This window comes from Fonsecaea pedrosoi, assembly GCF_000835455.1.
Source record: "Fonsecaea pedrosoi CBS 271.37 unplaced genomic scaffold supercont1.1, whole genome shotgun sequence".
Classification (NCBI taxonomy): domain Eukaryota; kingdom Fungi; phylum Ascomycota; class Eurotiomycetes; order Chaetothyriales; family Herpotrichiellaceae; genus Fonsecaea; species Fonsecaea pedrosoi.
Genome location: NW_013550615.1, coordinates 2,801,128 through 2,813,333, shown reverse-complemented (window position 1 = coordinate 2,813,333; position 12,206 = coordinate 2,801,128). Strand labels below are relative to the sequence as shown.

Here is a 12,206-nt window from a genome sequence, read left to right as displayed (position 1 = left end):
TGCTGCAAGCCAGTGTGGGTCGGAGTCTAGCACCGAGAGCCTGCGTGCCTGGCCTTCGCCTCACCAGCCCCAACATGTAATTAATTCTTTCTTCCCCGGACTGCGGATCTCGTCTGAGCCTCACTAGCCTTGGCACTCGCTCCGGTAGTGGCTGCGCTGCTGCCTGGACACCCTCTGCTTCGCAGCTAAAGAGAAGTCAAAAAACTGCTTCGAGCTCACGTACGCCAGGCTTTCCTTCCTCCTTCCCATCGACTCCGAACCTCTTGCAACCTCTGTTAATTATAAGTCTGCACCTGCCACCTACCATCTACCAGTTGCCATTCTAATGCAACTTTTACGTCCCAGGCTTCCATCATGGCGTCCTCGTCCTCCCCCCCGAAAACGTTTACCTCTCCGCCGCAAAATACCATGCCTCCACCCGATCGCTCAGCGGGGCGAAATGTCCATATCTACGACTTAAATGATCCTACTACCGTAATTGGCGGCCTAATCGCCCGACCCGGTGTCACAAATGCCAACTTCTATGCAATGATAGAGATCATCGTTATGTTCGATGGCCCTTTCTTCCTACAAAATGAGAACGAAACGAGGATTGAGAAAGACGACCATCCACTTCAACCTGGACAATATTACATTGTTACTACAAGTTCTTTTCGACTTAATGATGAGCCATGGCTCGTCCGAACAATTAGCCGAGCTACCGGAAGTCGTGTTACCGCCTTCGCCGAGGCTATTCGTTTACGAGATCGTCAATGTATTATATCCGGATGGCCTGTACCTACAATAAACGATATCTACTTCTGGAGTGGCTTCGAAGCTACGCATATTTTTCCACTCGCCTACGAAGGTAACTGGATTAAACAGAATTACGGCCGATGGATTACAAGTCAACCAATACAAGGGGGGTCTATTAACTCAGTTCAGAATGGAATGTTACTCAACTCCCATATACATCAACTATTCGATTCATACTCTATCTCGATTAATCCGGATGACAACTACAAGATTGTAGCCTTTCAGCCTACAGCGTTTAATATTGAAGGCAAGCATCTCAATCGGGAGTTATTTACTCGCCCTAACGCGCCTACTGATCCGCTTCTACGATGGCATTTCAGACAGGCTGTCCTGGCGAACATGAGGGGTGCTGGAGAGCCGCGCTTCGAACATGACCTCCCGCCTGGTTCTGATATTGTTGGTGAGATACTTCGGGGTCCGAAGTCAGGTGAAAGAATGGAATTTGAGCTGTTTAGTCGTCTCGGTGCTCAAATGGAGTTGTTTCCGTCGGCAGTGAGCTTGAGGGGAGGAGGGGGAGGGGAGGAGGGAGACTAACTAATAATGAATATAGGACGGCATCGTCCTAAAGAGGGTGAGCTCGCGGCAGGTCTTACTTATCTTGGCTTATGGCCTGGGGAGTAATAAGGAAAACGGACAGCCCCGACTCCAGTTATTGCGCCCGAAGGGAGCTTAAGCTGGATCCAGAACGGAAGAGCCAGTACGGGTGGATAAACCTCGATTCGTGGTTGTGGATGTACTAATGATTGCGCTCGAGCTGTCACCGGTGGTCGTCGGTTTGAAGGATCGGGATAGAACCATCTGTCCTGACGTGGGAGCCTGATTTTGGGCTAAATTCGCTCGCAATGGACGTCGCAACCGAGGGAAGGGAGCTGGAATCGAGCAACTGCGCAGTGACAGTGGCCTCGGTGAAGGCCGCAACCTTCCTAGACGGAGCGATACCCGACGAAAGCAGACGGAACGATCAGTCGGCGTGCTGGAGGCAATAGAGAAGAAAGAGGAGGGAGAAGTGGTTAAACGGCAACCAGGCTGAGGAACAACTATCGACTTGGGCCGAAGAAGGCCCCCCACCAGCAGATTTAGTGGATAGATGATATGTCAACAAGCGCCTTCAAGCACCAATCCATACCCGGAAGCAGCAAAGTGTGTCTGGGATGGCTTGGTGCACGAGTATCTCGTCCGGAGGTACGCGGTACTCATACGAGTGTGAACTCGTATTCGTACTCGTATGCACCATATGTCGTACTATAGCAAGCCACAGAGTGCACGGGAGCGCCATCTGCACAAAAACGGAGCCAATGTCACCTAGTAAACCATGCCAGCCGTGGTCGCAGGAGACTGTCTTGTGGAGAATGGGCATTGCATTGATAGCGCCAAGCGATGCTTTTGGGTATTTATAAGCTTCGCCTGTTCGTCATTATTGGGCAAATGCTATAATACGGAATACTTGTATACTGTAGCCTCTGCACCTCCATCCTGCCCACAGCTCCCTTGCGACCTTGAGACGATTCCTCCAGGGTACCAGCCCCTGCATCATGAACGACGGCTTTGTCAAGACTTGGCCACGAAGGCTCCTGCAGCTCGAAGGTGCTTGCATATTCGGTTCCACCATCTGGGCCTATTCACGTTCCGGACAGTCTTGGTGGACTTTTGCCGCCCTCCTGTTGACCCCAGATCTGGGCATGGCTGGATATCTCGCCAACACCTCAGCCGGCGCTGTCTTGTACAACACCTTCCACACGGAAACGCCTCCTATACTTCTTCTATGCTTTGGATTGGCACGAGACAACAAGACCATCACTGGACTAGCTTTGAGCTGGCTCGCGCACATCGGCATGGACCGTATGCTGGGCTATGGGCTGAAGTACGGGACCAGCTTCAGTCACACACACTTGGGAGACCTGGGCTTCTCACGCAAGACGGATGAGAAGAAGCAATAGTGTGCTTATTCCTCTGAGGCGCCAGAAGTGTGGCAATCAATCCAACAGCGGTCTGCGTGAAGAGGCGCCCAGCTCTTGGGTCATAGTAGCTGGACAAGGGCTATTCTCATGTGACATGGCAGGACGATGGGCACTCAAGGCGACTAAAGTACGAGTACGGACACCAATATGAAGACATCTGGGATGCGCCCTTCTCTTGAACCAAAGCAGAATTGGGGTACTTGCTTTGTATTACATGTCACTCTTGAATAGTTCTAGAGTAATTGACATGGACAACGGGTAACATAGTTGACTTGCATAAAACCACCCTGTCTGGTATTGTACTGATCCTCAATGTTTATGCTTCTTCATACAACTCGCATAGTCGGCACTGCGCTTCGTAGAGTGAATGATCCGCCGGAAATTTTCGAGACTAAGCGAGGCTCAAATCCGGGGAGGCGACGAGACAAAAACTCGTGAAAATGCGCCCACTGAATATACCACATTTTTGAACAAGTTCTGGAATCGCCGCCTTCTTGAGCGGCATGGCTCGAGCAGGTCGACGTCGTCAAACATTAGGCCAGGGATTGGATAGAGAGGTATGCTGGGGCTGTCCCTCCATTTTTACACGCCGAAATTTTGTGCTCACCACGGTGTCGGCAGGTTTATCAAGTTGTCCGCAAAATCATTGATGATCGTGCGCAGTACGGAGACGCTCAGAGTACCTCCTTGTCCTTCGCTGTCGTATACGACGAGATCCGAGCGTCCAATTCAAGCCTGAACCGGAGACCGAAAAAATTACTCGAGGACAGCATCCAGCGAGTGCTCGAAACCATCCAGCAGGATCAAGAATCTGGTTCCGAAGACTTCGTGGCTGTTGAAGAGGAAGAGCCGCGGCAGACACACAAACCTTTGTCAAATAAATTGAACAAGAGCATCGTCAGTGCCTGGTCAACTTCGATTGTGCCAGTTGCCTCTACGACGAAGCCAGCACCGACTCCCACTATGGAATCCCCTCAACTCGCCACTGCGCAACGCCTCACGAATGGCGAACCCCGCCCTAAGAAGCGTCGAGCTGCCAATGTCTCGGTCGACAGGTCACCACCGACACACGTCTCGCTGGAGTCCTTGGGCGGTGTGACCCCGGTGATCCAGGAACTGAGACGACTACTCGTTATCCCCATGAGTAAACCGGAGATTTACGCCTCTAACAAGGTGCAACCACCTCGCGGCATCCTCTTGCACGGACCCCCAGGGTGTGGTAAGACGATGATAGCCAACGCATTGGCCGCAGAGCTCGGGGTGAATTTCATTTCTGTTTCGGCCACCAGCATCGTGTCTGGCATGTCGGGTGAAAGTGAGAAAGCTCTGAGAGACCTCTTTGATGAAGCAAAGAGTTGTGCCCCCTGCTTACTGTTCATTGACGAAATTGATGCCATTGCTCAAAAACGAGAGACCGCCCAACGGGAGATGGAGAAACGAATTGTCGCGCAGCTGTCCGTCTGCATGGACGATCTGACGCTGGAGAAGACGGATGGCAAACCAGTGATCGTCCTGGCCGCGACGAACCGATTGGATACGCTCGACGCAGCTCTGCGAAGAGGAGGCCGCTTCGACAAAGAGATCAATATGAGAGTACCCACCGAGCCTGATCGCGCAAGAATTCTCGAGGCTTTGACCAAGGGCATGAAGATGGCCGATAACGTTGACCTCGACGTCCTTGCCAAACGCACACCGGGATTTGTCGGCGCCGACTTGAATGACCTTGTACTGACAGCTTCGGCGACGGCCATGGAGCGCTATCTAGACGTCCTCCAGGCAAACTCTGACAAGTACATCATGGACGTGGACGGCGACGGTGACGGTGACAACCACCTCGACAAGCATCCCGATGCAGAGAGCATCAAATCCCTCCGCCGACTTGTCAAGTATATCAAAGGCCAATCATCATCGTCCGAGGCCGACGAAACCCTCCTCGTCACTTTTGAGGACTTTCTGACCGCACTCCCGAAGATCCAGCCCTCTGCCTTGAGAGAAGGGTTCGCCACGATCCCCTCGACGACATTCTCGTCCATCGGCGCCCTGGACGACCACATCAGGGAGCTGAACGAGACGGTGATTTCCCCCATCCTCGACCCGGCCGTCTACACCAACCTAGGCCTCCCCGCCTGGTCGGGTACCCTCCTCTGGGGTCCGCCGGGTTGCGGGAAGACGCTGCTGGCCAAGGCCTGCGCCAACGCCAGCCACGCCAACTTCATCAGCGTCAAGGGCCCCGAGCTCCTGAACAAGTACCTCGGCGAGTCGGAGCGGGCCGTGCGCCAGGTCTTCACGCGCGCGCGCTCGAGCGTCCCCGTCATCGTCTTCTTCGACGAACTCGACGCCCTGGTCCCCACGCGCGACGGCGGCGTGGGCGGCGGCTCCGAGGCCTCGGCCCGCGTCGTCAACACCTTGCTCGCCGAGCTCGACGGCGTCGGCCACTCCCGCGAGGGCATCTACTTCATCGCAGCCACGAACCGGCCCGACATCATCGACCCGGCCATGCTCCGACCGGGGAGATTGGACATGTTCTTGTACGTGGGCCTGCCTGACGCCGAGGGACGGGTGGAGATCCTGAGGACCCTGTGCAAGAAGGTCAACGGCTTGATGTTTGACGAATCATTGGCCACTATTGCTAGAGAATGTGACGGGTTCAGCGGTGCAGACCTGGAGTCCTTGTTGAGAAGGGCTGGCTTGGCCGCCGTGCGCCGTATCAAATCCTCGGGGGGCCCCAACACTATAATCACAGAGGACTTCCTGCATGCGAAAACCGAAGTGAGGCGGAGTGTTGGCGTAGAGGACATAAGAAGATTTGAAGCTCTCCGTAAAAACTGGCGCAAATAGATTGGTGGACGCTTTTGCGGGCAATTTTAGATAGACGATCATTCGCGGCAGCGAACCTCTGTGAAGGCATGATCATTATTATCATTACGGTGGACAAACAATGATAGGTCAGTGCTTGCTCTATGGGAGCCTCGTGTGTTGTGCTTAAGCCATGTCGGACAACCATTTCCCAAGACAGTCGAGGTATGCCAACGAACGTCCGCTGCGGACGGGATTGCCACTGAACAACGAACGGATAGCCTCGTAAAGCCATGCAGATCCAAAGCTATAAGAACCCTATTCCAACACGGCTTGCAAAGTCCCACAAACTCAGAAAATTGGCAAACGGAAGGTGTCACTACTGCGTCTCCCACTTTCTGTCGAACTTCGACGACTTCCAGAATCCGAGTGGGACCGTTTCCTCAGCTTCTTAGGCTTCTTCCTCATGTCCAAGTCCTCATGTCGAGTCCCAAAATCCTTGACCTTTGGTCCCTTCTCCAGTGTGCCGGCAGGTAGTACTTCAAATCCATCATTGATTTTCCGTGATCGAGTATTCGCAATCGAGAGCGAACCCGTGGGTGACGTCGTTGCTGTCGCAGATGTCGAACTTCTAGAAGAGCTCGGAGTATGCCGAGACGTGTTGGATGCGGTTTCACTGGTTTTCGCGGAAGGGAGGATTTTTGCGTCGACTCTGGCCTGGGTCTTATCCGTCCATGCCGAAGGAGGGGGTTTTGCGGTGGGCAAGGCATCGACGAACGCGCGGAAGGGCACCGGCCTCGGTCCTTCCATCCTTTTCGCCCTGCGAGAAAACTGCTTGCCGAGATTCAGACTGCCGTTTCGAGCCGGCCATGATAGAGTACGGGACGCTGAGTCATCACTGTCCTCGCTATCTGAAAGAGACGAGGCCAACGCTGGCGTCAGAGCCATGTCAGTATGCCGGCGGTTCCTGGGGAGGAGTTGTCCACTTTCGGCAGCGTGGAAGCGCCTATGGGCTTCCATGCGCTCGAGAGGGTTGAGATCAGACCGAACTTCAGGCCTTTGGTGTCCCTGAGTGTTTCTCTGCCTGTTACCAATGACAAATTTCCGCGTTCCTGGTGACGGTAGGTTGGTAACGGGACGAAGCTGCAATTTGGAGGATAGAGGACTCGTTTCGTCCTTTATCATGGAAGAAACAACATCTGTGTAACCATCATCAGTAAAGTCCGCGTTGAGGACAAACTCGGAAATTGACAGACCTGGCACGACGTCGGCAGCTTCCGCGCGGAGATATGGACCATTGTAGCTTATGACAATAGTCTTTCCTTTCTTCGAAGAGGAAGATTCAGCTGACGTATCGGCAACTGCTGTGGTGTCCGTGAGTGGTGTAAGGACTATTGAGCGTCAGTGAAAGGTAGCGGCAATTGTGACTTCTCTCACCGTCCGGTGGCGTCAGTCCTAAATCCGTGGAATCGCATATCGAGGTGGAAGAGATCGACGAATATCGAATAGGTTCGATTGCCAACTGCGAGGAAGAGGGGGGCCTGGCTGGATCGAAATGTAAAGAAGTTGCCGTTTGAGCGTTCCATACACCTTCGACCTCCGGATCTTCGATCAACGCGCGGATGCCAAAAGGTATATCTTCGTCCAAGCAGTTGACCAATGTCATCTCCCCTCGTTCGGCCTGTTCTTCTAGTGCTCTTCTTTCCAGAGATCTGTCCCGTGCCCAATTTCTCAACTTGACAACGAAGGCGGTAGTAAGGATGATCGTCTAAAGAAGTCAGCAGGATTTCAAACGGAGTCGAGGGTACGCACAAGCAAACCACCTAAGATCTGGCACAAGAGTCAGCCAAGTCCCTCGATATGTCGCGTGTTCGTTCTTACAAGGGCTAACCGGGCCCACATTGGCCACTCCAAGAAGAAAACAGCGCCCTCCGGAACGGGGTCGAGCATGTTGCCGGAGAACGGTATGGTAGGAATGCTAAAGGCGAGGAATGATGAACAGGAAGAACCCCATTTCTGAAGAGCAATGGAGACCAGCACCAATGAAATGATAGAGCAGTTTGCGATGTGGTCGGCCGAACTGCTAATGATGGCTCGAAGGAAAACTCGAGGCAAGGGGAATGTAAGTGTTGACGTGCCAGGTGCTTTGGACTTTGTGGTCGCAGTGGTAGTTGTGACGCAGGAAGTCAGCAGCACTTGCTCCAGCCGTGCACGAAACCGAGCAGCGGCCATCTGCGATGTGCAGTTTCCACTAGTAGCATCGAAGGAGAGAGAAGGAAAAGGGTAAGGGTGCAGTCGACCAGATATTGAAAAGTTCGCTGACCGTCTTTCAACAAATGAAGACCTGGACTGTGTGGCGCGAAAGAATTGGACAGATCAAACTCACCATCCCTCTACCCACCAGGATGAACATGCATTCGTCCGCCTTGGTCATGCAATGGTCTGATTGTATTCACACGCTCATTTGTGAAGACCCTCCTCCTGTGAAGTTGTGACCGCATCACACGCACGAAGCGCTCGTCTTGCATGCATGCCACAGCTTTCCCTTCCCATAGTCACCAGGAAACAGATCACATGAAGACATCGCGGCGACACGGCAACGCAAGGTATAGAGGAGTCCTGGGGACGGCAATCTGCACAATGGCGTGCACGTCGAGACGCAGGTACCCTGCTGTGATACAGTGTTGACCAGGAGACCAAAGCCACACAGAGCAAATGATGAAGGGGGAACAGAAATGAGGCTGAGGCTCACTAGGCTGATACGGCTTGCCGAGGGGCGATCAGATAATAGTCGTCATGCCGTCATCCGAACTTGGGCATTTCTCCAAGTTTTCAAGGCAGAGACTTGTTCATCGACGTCATACGATTCGCTGAGGAATGGCAAAGTGTGGAGGAGGATCCCTTCATCGACATCGTTGTACGTAGACGTTGATGCCGGGTGCTCTGGGTGGTACCTAAATGGTAAACAGTTGCTGAGATGAATCATCAAAGTTATGCTTGGCTTGACCCAGTTCGATTTCAGTAAGAAAGAAATCCATTGTCATTGATGAGAAAATTTTCGCGCCCTCTATTGTACCTGCATGCAAAGCATAAGACCCAATACTGCTTCAAGGACGTGATGGGCGAAACACAAGCTGAGATGCTATCTATGGTGTGCGATGCGACAAGCCTATGCAGGGTGGATGACTGGAGTTGACAAAGCTGCCAGGTGCATCGCCCATTGGGTGCGGGGGATGCCCATTGGATTGAGGGCCTACGCAGGGAGGGGGGCCCTTACTCCGGTTAATGATCGGCGCCAAACGATGCCCAATGACACTTGAGCAATGCCCAGCTACAGTGGCGTAACTTTGCCTACAGGACCCTACTAGATGCCTTCAGGGCCCATGGAAGGCAAGAAACCCTTCCCGGCTTTCCGGCACCTTTCCGTACTGCCCAGGTGCTGGCCGTGGTGTTACCCTTACTGTTTTGTTGCCCGTCTTCGGACCCGGTTGTTGGCTCTTGGGGTCAGCATTTCTTTAAACACTGCCCGCGGCACAACCCACAACAATACTATCGGCACTCGTGACAATGATCTCTTTTGTACGCACCTCTTCCTCTCATACATCTTGTCTCCCGACATTTTCTCTGTGATAACATAAAGCATTCCATCCCCTCACGTACCGATTCTTTTTTTTTTCCAGTAGACTTTTCACGACACATACACAATCCTGGTCCTTCAACATGCCTCCCTTCCGCATGCCCTTCACCTCGAAGCGCCCGACTGCGCCCATTGAGACCAATGACGAGAACATTCGTCCCAATTCCTTTGACGGCAATGTCAAGAGTCCTTACAGCAGAGACAAGCCATCATTAGCACTGGGAATCAAGGAAAAGACGGTCGAGCCCAACGAGTTCAAATTGAGTTGTATGCGACGTTTCCCATCCCCCACCAGATTAAACGTTGTGCCGAAACTAACGACGAACAGCCGTTAACGACAGCGGTGAATATCTCCCGGTATGAGATGCTAATGAGTTAAATCACAATACAGGAGCTGACTGTGCAACAGCCTTCGCCCACTGAGAAACCATCCTTTTGGGCCAAATCGCCGACCTCTGCAAACACCAACCATCGCCAGTGTTTCAACGATAACGAGGCGTTCACAATCTCTCGCGAATCTTTCGAGTCATACCGAAGATCTTTTGTAGGTTACAACCCTGACATAAACTTGACAGCAGCCTGACTGATTTCGCAGGATATTTCTGGCCGCTCCCCAATTCTTCAAGCCGACAGCTTCACTTCGCGCACGTCTCTAGATTCGCGACCGGCGACACGCTTCCCCACGCGCTCGACACTAAGCAGCACTACATTTGAGAGACCCTCCACCGCAGAGGCTCCGATCTTTGAGGAAGTAAAATTGAATGAGGAAGCGAGCAAGCCACAAGAGCCCAAGAAGAAGAGTTTCCTGTCCCGGTTTGGCGACTCAAACGGTGAAACCATTACCACGAATGGGACCAACAAGGAGGAAGGCAAACACCACTTCCATTTCCTCCCGGGACGGAAACGGGGTCAAAGCGGGACCGGTAATGAGCTCGGAGATATTCAGCGGCCACAGAGCAGGGGTAATGCGGAAGTAACAGTGCGATAGAGGATGCGAAAATTCTTTGGGGTTTTAGGGCGCTCGAATGAGGGGGGTTTATCATTCTATGGCATGCATTACGAAGAATTGGTTTCAAGGGATCAACGGTCCGACCTTTTGGAGTTTTATCAGGTAGCATTCCTGCAAGAGGGTGGGTTCTATGAGTTTTACGATGACTTGCATTTTCAGGAGAATGATGCACTAAAGACAAGAAAATGGGGCTGGGATTTGTGTGAAATCGCACGGTCTGACATTATCGAGGAGTTTCTCCTTTCGAGCTCGGAAGAATGAGTGAGATGACGGACCTTGTGGTGAATGCCAGCAGCGCAGGGTAATAGTAATACTTCGAAAGACAAACTTCTAATCGTTGAAAACCCCGCTCGAGTTTTGTTTGTTTGTCTTCGAAGTTCAATATGCCTTTGCATATCCATTCGCAGCCTTGTCGTCCTCAACCCAGGACTCAGCATCCACTTCCTTCTCCAGCCGGTCATACGCCGTCTTCATGACCGCGACGATCTTCCGCAACTCGTCCTCCGTCACGTTGTACGGCGGGCTGAGGATGGCATGGTCGCCCTTCTTGCCGTCGACGGTGCTCGAGCCCGGATACACGGCGACGCCCAGGTCAAAGACGGCGGACTGGAAGCGGGCGCCGAAGGAGAGCCGAGGCGGGAAGGACTCGCGCGTGCTCTTGTCGCGGACGAACTCGATGCCCCAGAACAGGCCGCGGCCGCGGATGTCGCCGACGTACTTTGCCGGGGCGAACGTGTCGACGAGGAGCGGGTACAGGAACCCGTGCAGGCGGGCGACATTCTCGACGAGTCCGTCGCGACGCAGGATCTTCTGCACGGCCAGCGCGGCGGCACAGCCGACCGGGTGGGCCTGGTAGGTGTGGCCGTGGTTGAAGCTGCTGGAGCCGGCGCGGAGGACGTCGACGACCTTCTTGTGGATGAGGACGCCCGCGACGGGGGCGTAGCCGCCGCCGAGCCCCTTGCCCACGGTGACCAGGTCCGGCACCACGTCCTCCTGCTCAAAGGCGAACAAGGTCCCCGTACGGCCCATGCCGCTCATGACCTCGTCCAGGATCAGGAGGATGCCGTACTTGTCGCAGACGCGCCTGACACCCTTGAAGTAGCCTCTGGGCGCGGGCGTGCATCCGCTGGTGGCGCCGACGAGCGGCTCAGCGACGAAGGCGACGACTTTCTCCGGCCCGATCGCGACAAAATGCGCGTCCAGCTCGTCCACCAGCCTCTGTGCGAACGCCGTCTCGGTCTCCCCCCGTTGCCAGTCCGAGTACTGGTACGTGTACGCGGGCGTGACCCAGCTGAAGTTGTCCAGCTGGAAACACGCGTACGGGACCTTGCGGGGCAGGTTGCTGCTCACGTTCATGGCCCCGACCGTGGTGCCGTGGTAGCTCTGCTTCCTGCTCACAAAGTGTGATCTGACCGGCGTCGGGGTTGTCGGCGACGTCGGGCTCTTCTGGGCCAGCTCGAAAAAGTACTGCCTCGCCAGCTTCAGCGCCGCGTCCATGGCCTCGCTCCCCGAGTTGACCAGGTACACGCGCTCGAGCCCGAAGCGGCCCGCGCCCTGGGGCCCGTTGATGAGGTGGTGCGCCAGGTCCTCGGCCGCGTCGGTCGTGTAGGTCAGCGAGTGGATGTAGCTGACGCCCGTGCTCATCTGGCGGGCGACCGCTTGTTGGACTTCCTTGTTGCCGTGGCCCAGGCACGCTACCGCGGCGCCGCCGCAGGCGTCTATGATGGTCCGCCCATCGGACAGGGTCAGATACAGCCCCTCGGCCTTGGTGACTTGATAGGGTCGTGCCTGTAACGAGCGATGAAGCAGTGCTGGTGGCGCTGCCGACTCTCCTTCTTCCCTGAGGCTTGAGGTTGGTCCTGGCCCTGACGCCAGTACACCATTGTTCTCGTCCAGGTGATTCCCGCTCATCGCAATCGCTGCTTGCTCTGAATCTGTTACTTGCCTTCCTTCCAACAAGCGAACGCTGCAGAGCCTGTTACCAGCGTCACCAATGCGTGGTGCCTGACTG

At 54.2% G+C, this 12,206-nt stretch overlaps 6 protein-coding genes across 6 annotated transcripts; 4 read left to right on the top strand and 2 right to left on the bottom strand.

The window, feature by feature from the left end:
- Positions 1 to 354: 354 nt before the first annotated feature.
- Positions 355 to 1,329, top strand: Z517_01017 (uncharacterized protein; the record flags this gene model as incomplete). The annotated part of the gene is made up of 1 exon (XM_013433979.1): positions 355 to 1,329. One exon carries the CDS (start codon positions 355 to 357, stop codon positions 1,327 to 1,329), a length of 975 nt encoding a protein of 324 aa, XP_013289433.1.
- Positions 1,330 to 2,327: 998 nt separating this feature from the next.
- Positions 2,328 to 2,732, top strand: Z517_01016 (uncharacterized protein; the record flags this gene model as incomplete). The annotated part of the gene is made up of 1 exon (XM_013433978.1): positions 2,328 to 2,732. The coding sequence occupies one exon, from the start codon at positions 2,328 to 2,330 to the stop codon at positions 2,730 to 2,732; it is 405 nt and encodes a 134-aa protein (XP_013289432.1).
- Positions 2,733 to 3,256: 524 nt separating this feature from the next.
- Positions 3,257 to 5,591, top strand: Z517_01015 (uncharacterized protein; the record flags this gene model as incomplete). Its single annotated transcript, XM_013433977.1, has 2 exons — positions 3,257 to 3,310; positions 3,375 to 5,591. 2 exons carry the CDS (start codon positions 3,257 to 3,259, stop codon positions 5,589 to 5,591), a joined length of 2,271 nt encoding a protein of 756 aa, XP_013289431.1.
- Positions 5,592 to 5,900: 309 nt separating this feature from the next.
- On the bottom strand, positions 5,901 to 7,781 carry Z517_01014 (uncharacterized protein; the record flags this gene model as incomplete). The annotated part of the gene is made up of 4 exons (XM_013433976.1): positions 5,901 to 6,940; positions 6,987 to 7,317; positions 7,362 to 7,379; positions 7,431 to 7,781. The coding sequence occupies 4 exons, from the start codon at positions 7,779 to 7,781 to the stop codon at positions 5,901 to 5,903; spliced, it is 1,740 nt and encodes a 579-aa protein (XP_013289430.1).
- Positions 7,782 to 9,269: 1,488 nt separating this feature from the next.
- Z517_01013 (uncharacterized protein) lies at positions 9,270 to 10,174 on the top strand (the record flags this gene model as incomplete). Its single annotated transcript, XM_013433975.1, has 4 exons — positions 9,270 to 9,453; positions 9,515 to 9,543; positions 9,596 to 9,730; positions 9,782 to 10,174. 4 exons carry the CDS (start codon positions 9,270 to 9,272, stop codon positions 10,172 to 10,174), a joined length of 741 nt encoding a protein of 246 aa, XP_013289429.1.
- A 399-nt stretch (positions 10,175 to 10,573) lies between these two features.
- Positions 10,574 to 12,106, bottom strand: Z517_01012 (uncharacterized protein; the record flags this gene model as incomplete). Its single annotated transcript, XM_013433974.1, has 1 exon — positions 10,574 to 12,106. The coding sequence occupies one exon, from the start codon at positions 12,104 to 12,106 to the stop codon at positions 10,574 to 10,576; it is 1,533 nt and encodes a 510-aa protein (XP_013289428.1).
- Between the last annotated feature and the right edge of the window lie 100 nt (positions 12,107 to 12,206).